Below are 19,873 nucleotides of genomic sequence, written 5' to 3' on the forward strand. Positions count from 1 at the left end.
ACAATGGCTCTGTGATTCTGTGCTGCTCCCGCCAAAACTATGTTATATTTTATCCCGCTTCCGACCGACACTTTAACGTTTTTGTCCCGTTCCCACCCACAAAAGCCCGTAGGAAGAGGTCTACGCTGATTTTTCAGTCCTATTCCGGTTAAATTCTATTCCAATTCTAATTTCCAAACACACAACGCTTCAGATCTCCAGTGACTTGTGCGGTGCTGTTATTGTTATTATTATCATTACTACAGGGGTCCATGAGTCATTTCTTTGTCCCGTTTCCCGCACACATATCAGTATCTTCCCTCCCGCATCCATTAATCTAGCAAAAACTAGTCCCACGCTGCACTGTTGCGACATGTCCCAGATATCCTGCGTTGTGCCGCAGGACTGCAGACTTCTACTCTGAGTCAAAACCTAGTGAGCCGCCTACATGGACAACGACTTAAGGCAACTTTTTTTGTGTAATGTTGCTGTTTGAGCATGAAAAAGGTCTGCAAAGTTCCAAAAGCACAAAGTCCCTCCGACGGGAGTTATTCTCTATATCAGTGTCACTGTTTCTGAACTCCCTGAAACACCTCTAATGTAGTCATGAGTTTGCTTTCGGGAACAAACACGTCACAATATAGTTGTATTAGAAGTTCCCAAACAAGTCTGAAGCAGTTGACCAATCACAAAACACTGGTCCAGCCGATCAATCAGAGCACAGTGTGCATTTCAGAAGGAGGGGCTTCATAGAGACAGGAACTAAACAGAGCGTTACTGACAGACTGGGAAGAGAAGCGCTGCAACAATGTGAAACATGTGAAAAACAACGTGTTTTTTTGAACATTCAAGCATGCAATCACCCATTCTAGTAGACCCTAAAAACAAAATCAAGACTTAATAGGTCCTCTCTAAGATCCCAATCCCATAATGCACAGTTTTAGACATTAAGGGAGCTCACTAGGTGTTGGCAGAGAAACGTCAACACCACATTTGAAAGGTAGCCTCACCCATCATGTTGGTGATGATGATGATGGTGGTGATGATGATGGTGATGCTGAGGGCTGATGAAACGCCTGCAGTTGAAGAACTCGTTGCCCATGGCCTCCGTCAGGAAGTCCGTCGGTCGAGGCATACATGACGGCTCCTGGGAACCGGAGGAGTCCATCTCCGTGCCGCCCTGCTGCGGGTGCTGGGGATCCTGGGATTGGGAATGTGAGGAGGGATCAGCCTGTTCTCCCGACGTTCCCTCCAGGCACAACGATGAAGAAGAGCAGGGTTCAAGGATCCTAAGGGAGGAAGACGAGGCAACCATGGCAGCGGCTGCTTCTGGGCTGAAAGGGATGGATTTTGTTTTGGAAAGTCCGGAGACGGGAATGCCGGGACGCTCTGGAGGACCTTGAATCTCTCCGAGGGCTTCGCCGGCTTTGCGTTTGCGCATCTCTGATGTGGAAGGCTCTCGGGTTTCTTTTTGCGGGCTGCTCTCGGATGTGACGGCGGGTCTGTCGTCTTCATCGTCCTCATCATCCTCGTCATCATCCTCGTCGTCATCCTCCTCTTCTTCCTCCTCCTCCTCCTCCTCTTTCAGGGCCTCACTGTCAGCCATGTCGTCGGAGTGCATCTCGCTGCCAGGGCTGCCTGCTGATTGGCTGGCTCGACTGGATCCGGCCTCGTTGCTCGAGGCTTCGCTGCGTCCGCTGCTGCTGCCCTCCTCGCCACTGTTAGCCGTCTCGTCCGAGCTGCCCTGCAGAGACTCCTAGAATAGCAAAAGACACATAAATTACTTGACTAGCAAAAAAACACCTAAATTAGGGCCGTTATTGTACTTCTACGGGACATATTTGGCGTGTGTGTGTGAGACGCCCTCTGGTGTTCAGATGAAGCAGCATTTACTACCGATCAGCCGCTGCACTGACAAGCTGTGCATAAAATAATTGCATCCTTTGCCAAATCGCGTGCGGTTTCATTGCGATTAATCGTGCAGCCCTAACCTAAATCTAAATTAAGCTGAATGACACTTGTTTTCATGAAATATTTTGGAATATGCGCGAACGTTACCTCTGTGTCCGACAGCCTCTGCTGCCCTCGTTTTCCGCTGCTCATGATTGGCTCGTCCATCTCCATGTCACTTCCTCCACTGTGATGTGTGTCGCTGTTGTCACTGCTCTCTGGGCTTCCTGCAGGAGAACCTGTAAGAATACAACAAGAAGTGTCTAATTCAGTATTTTGTGAACAGAATCCACATGTAGCGTTCATCGACGCCAACTTCAAATTGAGATAAATCTTAAATCTGTGGCATGAACATGAAAAAGCAGAAGCCACGCACCTTTCTTGTTGCCCATGGGAATGTTGGTGTTGAGCAGGGAGGCGAAGGAGCTCTGTTTGGACAGCTGAGTTTTGGCAGCCAGGGCGTTATTCCACAAGGCCTTGATCAACATGGACGCCAAATACAGCGTCTGCGCACAGAGAAACAACTCAGCAACCACAAATACGTTTACTTTAGTCTGTCTCAAAATTCACCAACGTATGAGAGTGAGAGCTCAAACGAGTGTGTTAATGTTAATCACAAATCATCCGAGCATGTGACTGAACTGCGTACCTGTTCGGTGTGTGCGCTGGGGTGTAACCCTGACACCAGGCTGAGCACGTGCCGCAGAGGAACCGGGTCCAGGTTCTTTATGAGCGAGGGGAACAGGTCATGGATGTAGCGACTGCAGTGTTTCAGCTACAGAAAACACACAGAGACACAGAGTTAATGAGACAAATAAATGAGTCACAAAGGCCGAATAGAGAAAGAGAGAGTGTGTGTGCGTGTGTGTGTGTGTGTGTGTGTGTGTGTGTTCTTGTTTTCATTGACTTGTATCAAGAGGGCAGAATCTACTCGAAAATACAGTAAAACCTCTTAAAAATGGCAACAATAGTAACAGCTCTACAGGAAAGTGTCTATTACTCAATAGTCAATACATAGTATGCAGTGTTATTTTAGTATTTATGTACTATCATATTATCAATGAATATTTTGAATGGAAAGCCTGTGTTTATATTGTCGGTTTTTATGTTAAGTTTTAGTAATTTTGTTGTGTTTTTGTCATTTTAAGTCGTTTTTTTAAATATATTATTTTAAGTGTTTTCTCTTCTTCCTCTCCACACTTTAGTAATATTTCAGTATTATCATATTGATAGTCATTTCCTATTTTTCTGTATGTGAATTATTTGATCAATGAAAAAATACTGGATTTGTGTGTTTTTTGAGGGGACTGAATGGACTTGAACCTTTTATGGACTTACTAAATATTTGCCTGCCGATTTTTGTTCTTACCTGCCCTATATTTTTTATGTCTCTCTTTTTTTTCTGGAATTATTGGGAAAGTAACCTCCGATATGAAGCTAACTGCATATGAAAATCATAATTGTATGTGATACCACTGGTGACCTGACTGTTCTGTTCTGTTCTTTTGCATGTGTTTCACTAAAAGAAATAAAAAAATAAAGATGTTTTAAAAAAAAGTTTAGAACATAGTATGCAACATTTACAAAAGGCAACATTCAGTAATTAAATAAAAGTAATTTTCCATTTATTAGTTATATTGCTGTTATTATATAGTCAGTAATAAATTTTTATTATTATGCGTGAGTGAGTGAATGTGTGAGTGAGTGTGTGTGTGAGAGTGAGTGAGTGAGTGAGTGAGTGAGTGAGTGTGTGAGAGAGTGAGTGAGTGAGTGAGTGAGTGAGTGAGTGAGTGAGTGAGTGAGTGAGTGAGTGAGTGAGTGAGTGAGTGAGTGTACCTGAGCGGCGGCCCATATACAGTCCACATGTTGAGTGCTCAGTCTGCCCTCGGCTGCCAGGAAGTTCAGGATCACTTGGCACTGTTTAATGATCTACAGCAGAAACAATACAAGCACAATCAGAAGTAATAAACCTCAGCAACAAGAGAGAACTAGACATGCAACCAAAAAACCACAAGGATAAATATGAGCGACGTCTCCTCACCTCAATGTGCAAATTTGGTCCAAATATGTGCTCCACAACATTGTTGTTGATGAGCCAGTCCGCGAGTTCCTTCGCTATCGACCTGCGAGATGAAACAAAGATGTCAACAGAGGTCCAGCTTGACCGAACTACTAATAGCAGTGGAGTCGAAACACTCACGTCTCGGTGTCAGACACCAGGGACTCGTTATTACACACGTCATTGAAGGTGTGCAGCTGATTCTACAGAAACACAAGCACAGGTTGGTAAGTAAGTAAGTAAGCACAATTTTATTTATATAGCACTTTAAAATGCAACAATGCACAAAGTGCTTTACACAATATAAAAACACAACCATTAAAATACATTAATGAAGAGCTATACACACCACATAAAGAAACCAAAAAAATATCGAAACCCAAAGTACACAGAAGGCCTCACAAAATATTAAAAGCACGTCTATACAAGTACGTTTTCAGACGACATTTAAAAACAAACACACATTCAGATGATCTAATATCAACAGGCAAACTATTCCATAGTTAAAGCTCTATTAGTCCAGGTGATATGTGAAAATTATGTTCACTTTTTCATAAAAGCATGAAACTTGATACACATGTACAGTTTGCGGCACTGAACATTTTCAGAAATGGAGCCATTGCAAAAACACCTCGTTGCGACCAAACTGTACAATAAGTGTCAATTTTCATGCTTTTATGAAAAAGTGAACATAGAATATATAGGTGCCAAACCATTTAAAGCTTTATATGTCAACAATGAAATCTTAAAATCAATCCTTAAATAAACAGGTAACCGATGTAAAGAAGCTAAAACAGGTGTAATACGATGAAATAACTTTGTTCTGGTCAGTAATCTGGCTATTTGTAATAGTAAACGCGATAAAGTGCGATGGTTCAAAGAAGAGAACAAAGCATTACAATAATCAAGGCGGGAAGAAATAAAAGCATGAATAAGCTTCTCTGTATCGTTAAAATTCAAAAACCGCCTCACCTTGGAAATGTTTCTTAACTGATAAAAACAAGACTGAACCAACTTCTTGACAAGAAATCCAAAATTTTAATTGGAATCAAAATAAACACCCACATTTCTTACTACCTGCTTAATATTTGGAAAAACCCCATTAAGAGCCAGCTCAATCTGATTTTTACTTGAGCTCTGACCAATTACCAATCAAGCACAGACTGGATACAATGGGAAAAAAGGGCGTTTGTGTGTTTTGTGCGTCTCGTACTGTGATCTGGCTCAGTCCGGCCAGTCTCATGGTGAGTGTTGGACTCATGAAGTACTTGAAGGCCAGATCCAAACTCTCTCTGTCGAAACACAGTGCGCTGTCCAACGGCTCCTTCACCGTGCTCCACATCAGATCGGCCATGTTACGCGCCGCGCTCTGACGCAACTCCTGATCCGACAGCTTGCACAGATACCTAGAGAGAGAGAGAGAGAGAGAGAGAGAGAGAGAGAGAGAGAGAGAGAGAGAGAGAGAGAGAGAGAGAGAGAGAGAGAGAGAGAGAGAGAGAGAGAGAGAGAGAGAGAGAGAGAGAGAGAGAGAGAGAGAGAGAGAGAGAGAGAGAGAGAGAGAGACAACCAGATGCTTGGCACATAAAAACAACTAATCACAAATATTCGTCCAGTAGACTCCCTTCAAAGCGGCAGCTTTACAGCTCAAACAACACAGAACACTTCTAGACGTCTATTATAAGAGCATTGCTGTAATTTGTATGTTGTTTTTTGTTTTTGTTTTTTTTTACTCAGAGATTTAACTTGTATTAAACCTGACTAAACATTATTTTAAGGATCGGTATTAAAAAAACACCTTTCTAGTCATAAAGGATATATCAGGCCGCATGATAAAGCTAGTAAAAGTAAAAAAAAAAACAACAACTACAAATGACAAGAGCATTTCAGAGGCTTAATCATTACATTTACATATCAACTATTTTATATCGTATGTTATATAAATGTGTCAGTCTAATAATGGAATGGAATATATAATAGCTGTATGATTTTCAGTCTGTTTGTCTTTTGTAAAGAAACGAAAATGTACTTTCAATAAAAAAAAACATTATGCATTTTATTATATTAATGGAAAATTAAATTATATATAAATGTGTAGATTTGAATATAATATAATATAATATAATATAATATAATATAATATAATATAATATAATATAATATAATATAATATAGGGATGATAGTATTTGTCTAGGTGGATGAATATTTATATGGTGTGAAGATTTAATAATCTATATAATATAATATTAAAATATACTACTTATAGACTACTTTTCAAGGTGGATGAATAAATATAATAAAAAAAAAAAAAAATATATATATATATATATATATATATATATATATATATATTAAAAATCTAATACAAAAATTATAATATAATATAATACCACAAATTTCATATAATATTATAATTTTGGGATGATAGTATTTTTCTAGGTGGATGAATATTTATATGGTATGAAGATTTAATATAATCTATATAATATAATATTAAAATATAATAATTTTGAGGTGAGATTACTTTTCAAGGTGGATGAATATATATATATAATATAATATATAAATATAATATTAATAATATAATACAAATATAATATAATATTTTTGGGATGATTGCATTTTTCTAGGTGGATGAATATTTATATGGTATGTACATTTAATATTATACATTTATTATATATATGTGTGTGTGTGTGTGTGTGTGTGTGTGTGTGTGTGTGTGTGTGTGTGTGTGTGTGTGTGTGTGTGTGTGTGTGTGTGTGTGTGTGTGTGTGTGTGTATGTGTGTGTATGATAAATCTTAAAATATAATAGTAATTTTGAGGTGGGACAACATAACATAACATTTGGCCAGCAGAAAAAAAATCTCCATCTGAAAAAAATCTCTCTCCATCTGAACACACTTCTACTCTCTCTCTCTCTCTGTGCTGCTCTAATCCGGTCTGGCTCGAGTCACATGACCGGCTCTCTCAGCCGTCTGGCTCCCCCAAGGTCATGTGAGGAGAGCCGTGGCGACTGTTGCTATGGTGAGGGATGCTCTTCCTAGCAACTCGACCGAGCTCAGACTCTTGGCGGGCGGCAGCGCTCTTTCTAAGAGTACTTAGATTCTGCTCTGCCTCTGTCTCGCTTGTCTTCGAACGACTCAGTCAAGATTGATTAGATGAAATCGATTTAATAATTGTACACCTTTAGGAGCAGTTTAGAAAAGCGGTCTTACCTGATAACGTAAGTGCGAAAAGGGATGATGTGCTGCATCACAGCGGGAATGTGCAACCATATTCTGATCTGTGTGCACAGGAAAAACACCTGATTGGTCACAGGTCAAACACACGGCAGACTCGGGTTTGATGGGGCGACGCAGAGGTCGGACTCACGTTAGAGACGATGGTGATGAAGGCATGTGCGATGGGGAAGGGGAGAGTGTCAGGAGCGCCGAACTCAAAGCAGTCCTTCATCAGAGAGAGGCCGTGCTTCCCGCAGAACATACACACGTATCGCAGCAGGTGCAGAGGAACCTCCACGTCCTGAAACACACACACACACACACACGTGTAACACACGTGACAACACTTCATCAACAGCATGATCCTGCTTTAAAATAGGTTTCAATCAAATCATTAAAACAGTGTTAATCAAATAAATGCATAGATTTTACAAATTATTCGCACAAAAATCTATTTAGCTCGTGATTCAGGCCCAAAGGATCTTGTGTCAGTTATTCTTATGACTAAACATAAATTATTAAATAACTATAACATAAAATACAGAAAATATGAGGTATGACAACCAGACACAACATATAACCTATTAAATATAATAATTACTATTAATAAAGGATGTAAGTAATCAAAATTATGACAATAATATAATATATGTATGAAAACCAGATGAAACATATTACCTGTTAAAATTATAATATAATTATTATTAATAACAATGTAATTAATCATAATTATTAATAATAATAATAATAATATAATATAATAAGTATGAAAACCAGAAATGACCTATTACCTATTAAAATAGAATTATTATTAAGAGCAATTTAATTAATAATAATATTATTATTATAATTAATATAATAATTATTATAGGTATGAAAACCAGACATGATCTTATTACTTATTAAAATTATAATATAATTATTATTATTAATAATGTAATTAATCTCAATTAATAATATAATATGTGTATGAAAACCGGACATGACCTATTAAAATTATTACTATTAATACAATACATTATAATAAATTTTAATATATATTATAATATTATAAATATATAATTACTATAATTATAAATAATGCAATTAATCATAATTATTAATAATATAATATAATAATATTTAATGCTTAATAATAAAACATTATTATAATTATACATTAAATATTTTATGTAACGTTTAATAATTATTATTAGCCAGATCTGTACTGTGAATGGTGTAATTTGTGTGCATATTAATCATTAAAAGTTTGATTAAAAATGATTATTTATTAAATATTTCATAAATATCTTTTTTTGCACACAACGTGTAACATTAACACAAACTTATAAGAAATAATCCACAGATGAACTGATTGTCAAAGCAGTCGCAGGCAGCGCTATTTACAGACCGCAAAGACATGCCGAAATTATTTCTCATTTATTAGACTTCAAAGCGTTCTTACATAGCGTTTGAATGATGAATAGCTTAAATTTAATCACTAAAACCTGTGATGATTCATGAGAGCGGATGAATCACGCCAAGCAACATCTAAACAAAGAACATCCCGTACTTTCACACACAAGCCACACCTAGTTAGTCAGTTAAGTCTAGTCCTGCAGCGTCCACTCCGCATCTATTGAGCTCAGAAATTATCTCTAAACGGTGTAATCAAGCCCATCATCATGAGAGCGTGCGTGTGTGCGTGTGCGTGTGAGAATGAGAGACACTTACATTCATATCACAGAAAGAGCCGAGGATATTGCTCTCTTGTGCCGAAATATCCTGAGGGCAAACACAACAAACAGATATTAAAAAAAGAGAGCGATCCAAATAAATACAGTAGTGAGCAACTACAAAACCCACTGAACACAGTTTTTGTGTGTGTTGAGGTTATTCGGTTCATCCAAATCATTCAGGAATAACAAAGCACTAACTGGAAGAGTATAAAGTGGTTTATAAAGTGTATAATGCTTGTGTGGTGTGTGTATTTTACCTCGATTGAGTCTAACAGAAGGTAAAAAATGCCATTAAAAACATCCATAGTGAATTTTTTCCTGATAAACTAGAATTAATGGGCACAAGTACTTGGCACTGACAACAATGAAGGATCAGGAAAAACACTGTTTGATTTCAGTCAGAATAAAGACATAATTTGTCTTTTTAAAATGTGGTGTAAATACGGCTTAGTTAATCGCACTACAGTTGGCCACGACACCGTGAGCTTGATCAGAAAGACAAAAGTGGCACATGATGTGTACACGATGTGCACTTAAAGGATTAGTTCACCCCAAAATGAAAATTTCCTAATAATTGACTCACCCCAATGCCATCCAAGATATCCATGTCTTTCTTTCCTCAGTGGGAGAGAAATTATGTTTTTTGAGGAAAACATTTCTGGATTTTTCTTCTAACAATGGACTTCATTGGTTACCATCGTTTTTAAGTCCAAATCAATGCAGTTTCAAAAGTCTTTGAAGTGTTTAAACGGGCTGTACGCGATCACAGCTGAAGAAGAGGTTGTTATCTAGCGAAACGATAGGTCATCACGTTAAAAGGTCACGCCGGCGCCGGCAGAAGTACCGCCCCACTGTTTACAATGCGACCGTACGTAGGAGGATAGTTCAAATAGTATTGCTTGCTATTATATATATAGTAATAGTATTCAGTGAATATGAATATGAATAACATTCTGATGAATATGAATAGTAGTTCAAATAGTATTGCCGGCGCGACCTTTCAACGGGATGACGTAGTTCCCTGTACGTTTGTTGATCAGCTCAATCCGAACTATTGAGGGTAAAAAGTCTATAAATTATATATATATATATATGAAGAGTTCAGATGCAAAAGCCTCTAAATGCCATTTGAAATTTTCTTATAGAATGATCATTTTTATCAAGCTTGTATATTTAAGTTCAGTAATTTCACTTTAATGATAATTAATAGATAATCTTCATTGCCATTTAAGTGAAATTATTGATTTTAAGTATACGAGCTTGATAAAAATGATCATTCTATAAGAAAATTTCAAATGGCATTTAGAGGCTTTTGCATCTGAACTCTTCATATTTTTTTAATGACCTATCGTTTCGCTAGATAACAACCTCTTCTTCAGCTGTGATCGCGTACAGCCCGTTTAAACACTTCAAAGACTTTTGAAACTGCATTGATTTGGACTTAAAAACGATGGTAACCAATGAAGTCCATTGTTAGAAGAAAAATCCAGAAATGTTTTCCTCAAAAAACATAATTTCTCTCCCACTGAGGAAAGAAAGACATGGATATCTTGGATGGCATTGGGGTGATTAAATTATTAGGAAATTTTCATTTTGGGGTGAACTAATCCTTTAATCCTTCAAATATTCAATGAAACTTTTTACAAACAAAAAAAATATTTTTGTAAATGCATGTACTAGATTATTGTCATCGATTCATCTATGTACGTGTTTATTTTTTTAACCTTGTTTTGACCCTGTATTGTTTCATCAAAATTAATAATTTATCCCACTTAAACCACGTCCCTCCACAATCCACTGCGAGCTTTCACTTGAGTGCAACGCCCACATCTCAACATCCAATCAACAACTGATGGACAGAACATTTTTCACAATACAAAAGAAAAGATCTGACCTTACTTCTGTTTCATTGCTAGTTTAAAGTCGGCATAATATCAAAATGGACCCTAATTACTTTGTTAGCGCACAGTACTAGTCTAGTGGTAAACAATTCACCCATGCAAGTTAATCCACACTAGAGCTGCACGATTCTGGATGCACGTTTTTTTTGGTTTCAAACTGAGATCACGATTCACTCGCGAAAAGAGAAAGTAAACAAAATAGCTAATCCTAAAGTTTCTGACAAAATATTAATTGCTGCAGTCTATTTAAAATATATATTTTTAAATCAGGTTAAATGATTGATTCAATGAATGACTCACTCATAAATACTTCACTTGTTTCATTAGTGAATGAATCAGCGTTTTTGAACGAATCTATTGAATTAATGATTCAATGAGAAATACATTTTTAACAGTCACCTGTCGCCACCTACTGGTGTAACGATGTAATTGATACAACCGTTATTTGAAGCACCAAGTTACTTTAAAAAGGTGATTTACTCTATTTTGATAACTTCCGTAGACATCAGTGTTTATATCCGAATATTTGTAACACAGAAATAATGATATTGTGTGGTTGAAAAGAAGCTGTTTTACACCTAAACATGATAACTGCTCTCTCTGGCTCAGCGGCAAACGCAGATTTGAATATTCGCTGTGATTTTGTCAAAGGTTTAATAGACACAGGCGAATTGTTGTCATTTAGGAATGAGATCGCATTGGTGTTTGCATCGAGATCGCAATCTTTCAACAATTAATCGTGCAGCTCTGATCCCCGCACGCAAACGTTTTTTTTGTCTTCGTAATCTCTAATTTATTCGTAATCTTCGTAATCTCTAGATCTTTGACAGCAAATGGAACGCCTACTTTTCTATATCCAATCAATTCCCGGAGAGTAAAAACAAGCCACGCCCTTTATTTTTCTCATTTAATATTCCGGTTAATGCGGACTTTAAATGCCTCGGGAAAACACTTCTGAAACACAGAGCGTTGTATATACACGAGTATGTATTACCTCTATAGTGGGGTGTGTGTTGTGTTTGTAGGCCGTGTACAGGGGGAACTGGATCTGGAAGATCTTGGCAGCACACAGCAGCAGTTTCTCCTGGTCTTCTGTGCTCCAGGATGCGAACAGGTCCAGGCCGCTCTCGTTCCCGCTGTCGCCCGCCGCGGGATCACCGAGCCTGGGCTGAGGGTCCGGTTTGACCCCCTGCTTTTGGTTCTTGTGCTGATCACCATCCTCTGCTGCACCGTCCTCATCAGCAGAGTCCCGTTCCACATTCAGAGGCTCGTCCTCATTGGGCGACGGCTGTGGCTGGGCGGAGCCCCATTCAGGCTCCACCCCCTCAGTCCTACTGTTGCCATGGCCACTGCGAAGGCGGTCCCGAAGGTTGGTTACTTGGGCGATGACCAAGTTAATGAGGGCATAAACCAGTTGGCTGAACACCTCGAGGTGCTTGTATTCTTTAAAACAGCACAGACACTGCCTGCAAACGAACACAGAGAGAATCAACCGTCGTCATTTTGAAGTTTTACCTTCAATAACAGTTTGGCTAATATAAAGGCGCTTTCAGCTACTGAGAAGATAGACTGTAAGGATGGTTTAACACACGTGTTCCACAGATTCCTCCCAAAACCAGCACAGGGAAAGGTCCTGTCCCGAATGGCACACTTCATGTGCAATTATAATGGCCACCGCATGTGCGAGTCCACAAATCCGTAGGGTGTCCAATTTGTCATTTTAGGTTTCTGAAGGGTGCTCGAGAGTCAATAATGTGCACTTTTGACGAGCTTGCGCTGAAGACTGTAGGGTGCCATTTGGGACAGGGCCAAAGTTCTTAATGTGCTCAACACACTGATCTACAGCAGGTCAAAGGTCAAATAACACCGATCATACATTCTTCTAAGAATTAAACAACCATGATGACAAAGTAAACAACAACATGATGCAGGATGAAGCTGAAAACATATGAATCAGTGTGTGAATGAGAAATAAAGTGAATGAATGAATAAATTAAGACAGTATGTGAGTGAACAAGAGAATAAATGAATGAGCGAGTCAGCGAGCAAATCACTGAGTGAATGAGACTGATTAAATGAATGAGCAAATCGGTGAGTGAATGCGAATGAATAAGTGAATCAGTGAATGAAAGTGGGAATGATTGTTTGAATGAATTAATGATTGAGTGAATGAATGTGTGAGAGATTGAATAAGTGAATTTAGGACTGCACAGTTTGTGTGTGTGTGTGAGGGGAGGGGGTGCAATTGATTTTTCTGATAAAAATTGTGATTGCAATTAAAAATGCAATTAAAAAGAAAAATCCAGGTTTGCTGGGCTTTTTTGTAGGGCTGCACAATTTTATTACTGCTACAAAATAATAATCACTAAATAAAAACAAGGTCAGAAATATTACTATTTTAATATTTCACCATAAAATAAAATAAATTAGTATTTAAAAAAATCTTGAATGCAATACAAGTAACTTTGGTTAGTGCTGACCTCTGTGTCCATGTGCTGATGTAAGCGAAGACTCTTAAGGCATGTTCCTTCTTCAGCTGCAGGCCGTCTGAGCTGTCTGCATCCGAGACTGACACACACACACACACACACACACACACACACAGAGAGAGAGAGAGAAAAGAAAACCGTTAATGAAGTGGCTACAGGGTCCTGGGACTGTCTGAGACCAGATCAGTGTTAGAGACGCACAACAAACACAAGCACAAAAACTAAAACACAACTTACACAGAATCCACACTTTATGTAAGAGATATTTTGAACCTTTTTTTTACACAATAACAAACACAGTCATTACAGACGATCACATGACATTCTGATTTGCATTACCTTAACACCCATTTAGGTGCCCTGTCCCTCCCTGCCACCCACACACACACACACACACACACACACACACACACACATAGCACAATTATTGGTTTCCATGGCAACGAGGGAGTTGCTGGACTTGGGAACGCTACCTTGGGGTAGTAAAGTTCACTCGAGCAGCTGGTTAGCCTTGACCTACATGAGATTTTATTCCTTTCTTTCTTTCTTTCTTTCTATAAAACGGCTTTCCTGTCTTTTTTTCTCTCTGCCGCTTCCACACAGCTCTAGAGTAACAATTCAGGGCATTGTGTCGATGCCGGCTGAGAAACAGTTTGATATAAGGATCCGTTATCAAAGCCGTTATTCTGAAAGCTCAAAAGCACAGAAAAAAAAGAAAGAAAAACAACACACTGAATTCAGACTGAATGATTTACATTATTAGGTGCTTTTCAGGAAGAAAAAAAAAAACAGTCTGACCTTATTGACTTATAAGAAAAATCCATTAAAAAATGAATGTTCTGTCATATATGATCAGTGGAAAATAAAAGAAAATATTGTGAAGAATGTTCATGCTGCTCTTTTCCATACAGCTCCAAAATAGCTGTGTGTGCTAGATTACAAAAACAAGTTATGTGAGAAAAAGACTGGATTTAACTCCCTTTTTGTAAGTCAATTCCTGCCTGTCTTGTAACCAATTGAAATTAAGCAAGTTTGAATATGCAAAACAAAAACAGGTTAACAAGAGCTTGGATAGAGAGGAAGATTTTCAGGAAATGACAACTTACATTTGGTCTGTTCCTCACACAAATCTATCACGTGACTTCAGAAGACTTCCAATATGGCACACAAGCCGTATTGACTACATTTATGGTGCATTTTTGACCTTTTTGAACATTCAAAGGTCACCGTCTGTTGCACAGTAAAACCAGTGTGAAGAGTTTGAATCATCTTAAATCAAGGTCTAACGGGTTTGGAGCGTCATGAGTGCGAGTAAATGATGACGGAGAACTGTTTTATATTGAAGGACAAGAGCTATTCCTTTAAAATATATAATTAAAATGTGATGTGATTCATGACTTTTTATGATGTCTGGCAAAACTGGTTTAGTGACCGTCTGACTGCTTCTGACCTTTCAGAAAATATGAAATTACAGAGTGTGCATAAACAGATGTCTGCTGACAAATACAGGGAGTGCGCGCCCACACACACACACACACACACACACACAGAGAGAAAGAGAGAGAGACACACACACACACACACACACACACACACACAACGAAAGAGACACACACACAACGAAAGAGACACACACACAACGAACGAGACACACACACACACACAGACAAACACACACACAGACAAACACACACACAGACAAACACACACACACACACACACACACACAAACACACACACACAAACACACAGACAAACACACACACACAGACAGACATACAGAGACACACACACACACACACAGACAAACACACAGACACACACACACACACACACACACACACACAGACAAACACACACACACACACAGACAAACACACACACACACAGAGAAAGAGATACACACACACACAGAAAGAGAGAGACACACACACACACAGACGGAGAGACACACAACAAAAGAGACACACACAAAGACAGAGACACAAACACACACAAAGACAGAGACACACACAGACAGACAGACATACACACACACACACACACAGACAGACAGACAAACACACACACTCACATCACACACACAGACAGACAGACAAACACACACACACACACACACACACACACACACACACACACAGACACACACAGAAAGAGAGAGACACACACAACGAAAGAGACACACACACCAGAGGAGAACTGGCCCCCGACTGAGCCTGGGTTCTCCCAAGGTTTTTCTTTTTCTCCATTGGGTCACCTGATGGAGTTTTTCGGTTCCTTGCCACTGTTGCCTTTGGCTTGCTCAGTTGGGGATATTTTGGGGATATTTAATTTGATTTTATCAATCAATAAATTCCACTAGAAACAAACCTTGTTGTATTATTTTAATTTAATACTGTGAAGCTGCTTTGATACAATCTGTATTGTAAAAAGCGCTATACAAATATACTTGACTTGACACACAAAGACAGAGACACAAACACACACAAATACAGAGACACACACAGACAGACAGACACACACACACACACACACACACACAGACAAACACACACACACACACACACACACACAGACAGACAAACACACACAGAGACAGACAGACAAACACTCACACTCACATCACACAGACACACACACACACACACACACACACACACACACACACACACACACAGACAGACACACACACACACACACACACACACACACACACACACAAACAGACACACAGACAGACAGACAGACAGAGACAAACACACAGACAGACACACACACTTAAGACTTCATTAAGCTGGAAAACATCTCTCCTGAACACACACACACGCAGCAGACTGTCAGATTAACACCGTCTCCAGCCCACACAAATAAAGCGTGTTTATGTTGTCTATCTACACACACAGCACCGCGTTTGAGAGGTCAAAGGTTAAGCTGCACATGTACATATGGGGCTGCCACTCACTAGGACACGAGACATGCCTGAATGTCAAACACACTCCTGAGAACTCTCAAAACACACCATCAGATCATTCACAAACAGCAGCAGCATCGACGTTTAACACGTTTAGACTTTATTATCCACCAGCAAAAACAACTCATACCAAACGGTGGGAAACGAACGAACATTAAACAGACCACATGACCGTACCAGAACATGTAGCAACCGTCTCTCCCTATAGGAGGGAAGTGTGTATAACTGCAGCTTCACAACAGATTTGCAACAAAAATTCATCCTCGTTGTTTGAGACGAACCATGACATCCATCCTAACAAGAGAAGCAACACTTTCAGGCTGCGCTGCAAATATGACAATCTGACACTTCAGAAAGTGATGACAGCCGAACAACACCTGTGAGATTCAATATGATAGAGTTAATAAAGCAAACTCACTTATAATCTAACAAAACACCATGCTGATGATTCTGGTTTTGGACATGTTACTACAGTGATGCCATGGATTTTGCATTTTGGTTACGGTATCGTTATAACACCATATTTTTGGACATAGTCTACTGTTTATAACATGGCAACATGTTTTTACTGTATTCTTTGGAGTACTATTGGTAGCCTAAATCAATGTGGAAATCATTCGGTACCATGGTATATATCAGGAGTGCCATCATTACCACAAGAATACCATGTTTTTGGCATGTACCGTAGTAATTCCACTGGATTACCATGCAAATACTGCAGTAGTACAATGTTTTACACCAAAGTACCATCTGATATCATAACTACACCAACAGACCATGTTTTATTTCTTAATTTTTCATAGTAACTTCATGATTTAAGATGACTTAATGATTTAAGACGGCATACCAATACCATGGTAAACCTTCAGTACAATAGTATCCATCAAAGAACTATGGTATTATCATCCCTGCACATCAGCTATACCATCAGTCACTGTTTTTACACACCAAGACATCAGTACTGAAGCAAAGAAAGCGCATTGATCCACATCACACACACTCTCTCTCTCTCTCCCATCCAACAAAGCCCACAAACACAAAAACTGTCCCGATTCCTGTCCGGCAGCCATCAGCGGGCCAAAGACTGCAAAAACACACTCATCCCGACTGTCAGATCACTCCATCCATCATAAACCACTCGGTCGAGCGTAATTACAGGGCGATCGGGATTGTTTTGGGTGATCAGATGTTGATCTGTGTGCATTTTAAAGGATGACAATGTCAAAAACACTTCTGCTAATGCTAATGCTAATGTCAGTTCAACTTCCCATCAGCCTCCAAACATATGAAAACAAACCGATGTTCAGCAAACACGTCGATGTTTTCTGGTGCTTCCGTTTAAAACAAACAACAGATTTTGTTGCTAATCTCGATTGGCGATTTAATGCTGAAACGATGAGAGGCTAACACGTTCTGGTAGCATTGCGTTAATAAAAACAGATCTCGAAATCAAACAAAACACAAATAATGACAGCCAAAGGGTGCTCGAGAGCTCTCGTGATTGCACATGTTGACAAACGTGTGGAAGATTCAATATTAAACATGAAAATCTGCACTGATGTGAGGCAGTGAGACGCATGCTCGAACAGTCATGCTAACAACTTGCTGCAAACAACTACAAAAACACAACAAACACACACTCACACGAAAATTAAAAAGGCAGTTGACTTACTCTCATTGAGCACCTCCAGCAGCTCGGCGCAGTTCTCACACATGGTTCATAAAGGCGGAAAGTGTATTCAGACCATTGGAGAAATAAAATGTTGCCTGTTTTTCTCTCTGTCTTTTTAAGGGGGTGTTTAAGGCCCGACGAAATGCTTGATGAATGCTCGTTATTTTGAGACAACACAACCAGGGAGGTTTGGGCTCATGCAAGCGGGATTATTTGCCGAAATGTCGAGGGTAAAGACAGTAAATGTGAGGCACTAAAGGAGCGGAGAGTCAGTCTCCGAGCAGAGCGTTACTGTGCAGACTAGCACATACGGCAGCCATGATGAACAGGGACGGGAGTTACACTTCGGTGGTTTCCGCCGGCGACCCCCGGAGATGTTCGGGTGTTTCCGGGATGGTTCGCGGTCGTTCGGAGGCAGGCGGATGACGTTGGGCGAGACGTCGTCTGTTTCCGCCGAGTCATCTCGCAGCTCGTTCGGCCTTTTTCGGAAAACTAGCAAAGAGAAAGGGAGGGGCGACCGTTGTTACACATCGGGTGTTTTCGTAAGATCCGCCTGGTTCCGGTCTTAGAAATCTCGCGAGAAACGCGGTCGAGCACGTGTACGTGTGATGGTTTAATTTTAATATATCTACGAAAGCACACAGGTCCCATTTTTGTGTAATTAATTGATTGTATAACAGTTATGGGTCATAGTAGATTAGACAGAATATATTCATCTTCATTCCCTTGCAATGCAAACCGGGTACTACCGTTCAAAAGCTTGGGGTCAGTAAAAAAAAAAGTCTTCATTCAGCCTGGACACATTCAATTGATCAAAAGTGCGATTAAAGATATTTATAATGTAACAAACCATTTATATTTTAAATAAATGCTGGTCTTTTTTGGGACAAGCTCTTGCACAAACTTGTGAACAGTAGTGTACATTACACCTAATACATAGATTTTTGATAAATCCTAAGCATTTTGTTTTTCACTCGCAGTTTCTTCAATATCAGGATTGATGAGATACCACAGTAAAGCAGTATTAGTCCTACGAGCTAAATGAAACACACACACTATGCTTTGTAAAAATAACCAACTTTATGTTTCCATAATACTAATGCACAGCTTTACAAATAGGATGATATGAACAACCCCTTCCATTATGACATCCCTATGCAAAAAAAAAGAAAAAAGAAAACACTCCTCAAGTCTGTAGCATGAAAAAGACATCAGTCTTTCCCATACATTGCAATCAAATGGAAAATATATATATGTATATATAAACACGCTCAACCCCCCAATAAAGAACGCAGGAACAGCACCAGGGCTGAACCAAAACCGTCACATTCACTTGCTGTGGTACACAAGCCACAACGACACGTCCCTGTGAGCAAACCTCACTTCCTGCACAGTAACTGTCCGTCTTCATCGGCCTGTCATACTGTATATTACATATTCACAAATAGATGAGGCTGAGAAAACATTAAAATGATTAGTCATGTGCTTCGAAATAAGAAAGCAAACATGCCGAACAGAATAAATTGATGCATATACAGTGAATTGATACAGGAGATAGACAGCAACAGTTTCCTTTATATAAAATGTTCTGTTATGTAAAACCAAGGATTTTGGGAGAAGTGGGAGGAGCCAGAAAACTAATAACAAACATGTCTTTAATTTACATATTGGCATGGATTGGGCTGACAAACAACCAACATCTGGATTAATTTTCCTATTTGTCCTCATTTGACTGCCGCCTCTCTATACACACGCACACATTTGACAGAGGAGCTCGAGGCGCCCCGGAACGAGTGTGAAATCTTCATGAGTGTGAAACTGCACAGGATCTCATTCACACATTTCCTCCGGCAGCTCGTGAGGATTGAGGATTCCTGGGACAGACATCTGGAGCTTGTGTTTCTCCTCCTG

At 39.2% G+C, this 19,873-nt stretch overlaps 2 protein-coding genes across 3 annotated transcripts in view; both read right to left on the reverse strand.

Annotated features, from left to right (window-relative positions):
• The window catches only part of usp34 (ubiquitin specific peptidase 34), a 60,832-nt gene extending 42,543 nt beyond the window's left edge, over positions 1 to 18,289 (reverse strand). Inside the window, 14 exon segments of the mRNA XM_084402134.1 lie at positions 990 to 1,735; positions 2,038 to 2,168; positions 2,306 to 2,435; positions 2,579 to 2,704; positions 3,766 to 3,858; positions 3,971 to 4,052; positions 4,130 to 4,191; positions 5,202 to 5,394; positions 7,206 to 7,273; positions 7,363 to 7,512; positions 8,925 to 8,975; positions 11,825 to 12,296; positions 13,311 to 13,398; positions 17,963 to 18,289. Of these exon segments, the coding sequence (XP_084258260.1) occupies positions 990 to 1,735; positions 2,038 to 2,168; positions 2,306 to 2,435; positions 2,579 to 2,704; positions 3,766 to 3,858; positions 3,971 to 4,052; positions 4,130 to 4,191; positions 5,202 to 5,394; positions 7,206 to 7,273; positions 7,363 to 7,512; positions 8,925 to 8,975; positions 11,825 to 12,296; positions 13,311 to 13,398; positions 17,963 to 18,005 (2,435 nt within the window). The 5' untranslated portion in view covers positions 18,006 to 18,289.
• A 731-nt stretch (positions 18,290 to 19,020) lies between these two features.
• Positions 19,021 to 19,873, reverse strand: part of xpo1a (exportin 1 a) — a 19,816-nt gene continuing 18,963 nt past the window's right edge. For both annotated transcript variants that reach the window (XM_084402043.1, XM_084402042.1), the window contains one exon: positions 19,021 to 19,873. This exon is cut by the window's right edge and continues 66 nt beyond it. In XM_084402043.1, the coding sequence (XP_084258169.1) occupies positions 19,793 to 19,873 (81 nt within the window). In that variant the 3' untranslated portion in view covers positions 19,021 to 19,792.

This window comes from Rutilus rutilus (genome assembly GCF_951802725.1).
Source record: "Rutilus rutilus genome assembly, chromosome: 2".
Classification (NCBI taxonomy): Eukaryota; Metazoa; Chordata; class Actinopteri; order Cypriniformes; family Leuciscidae; genus Rutilus; species Rutilus rutilus.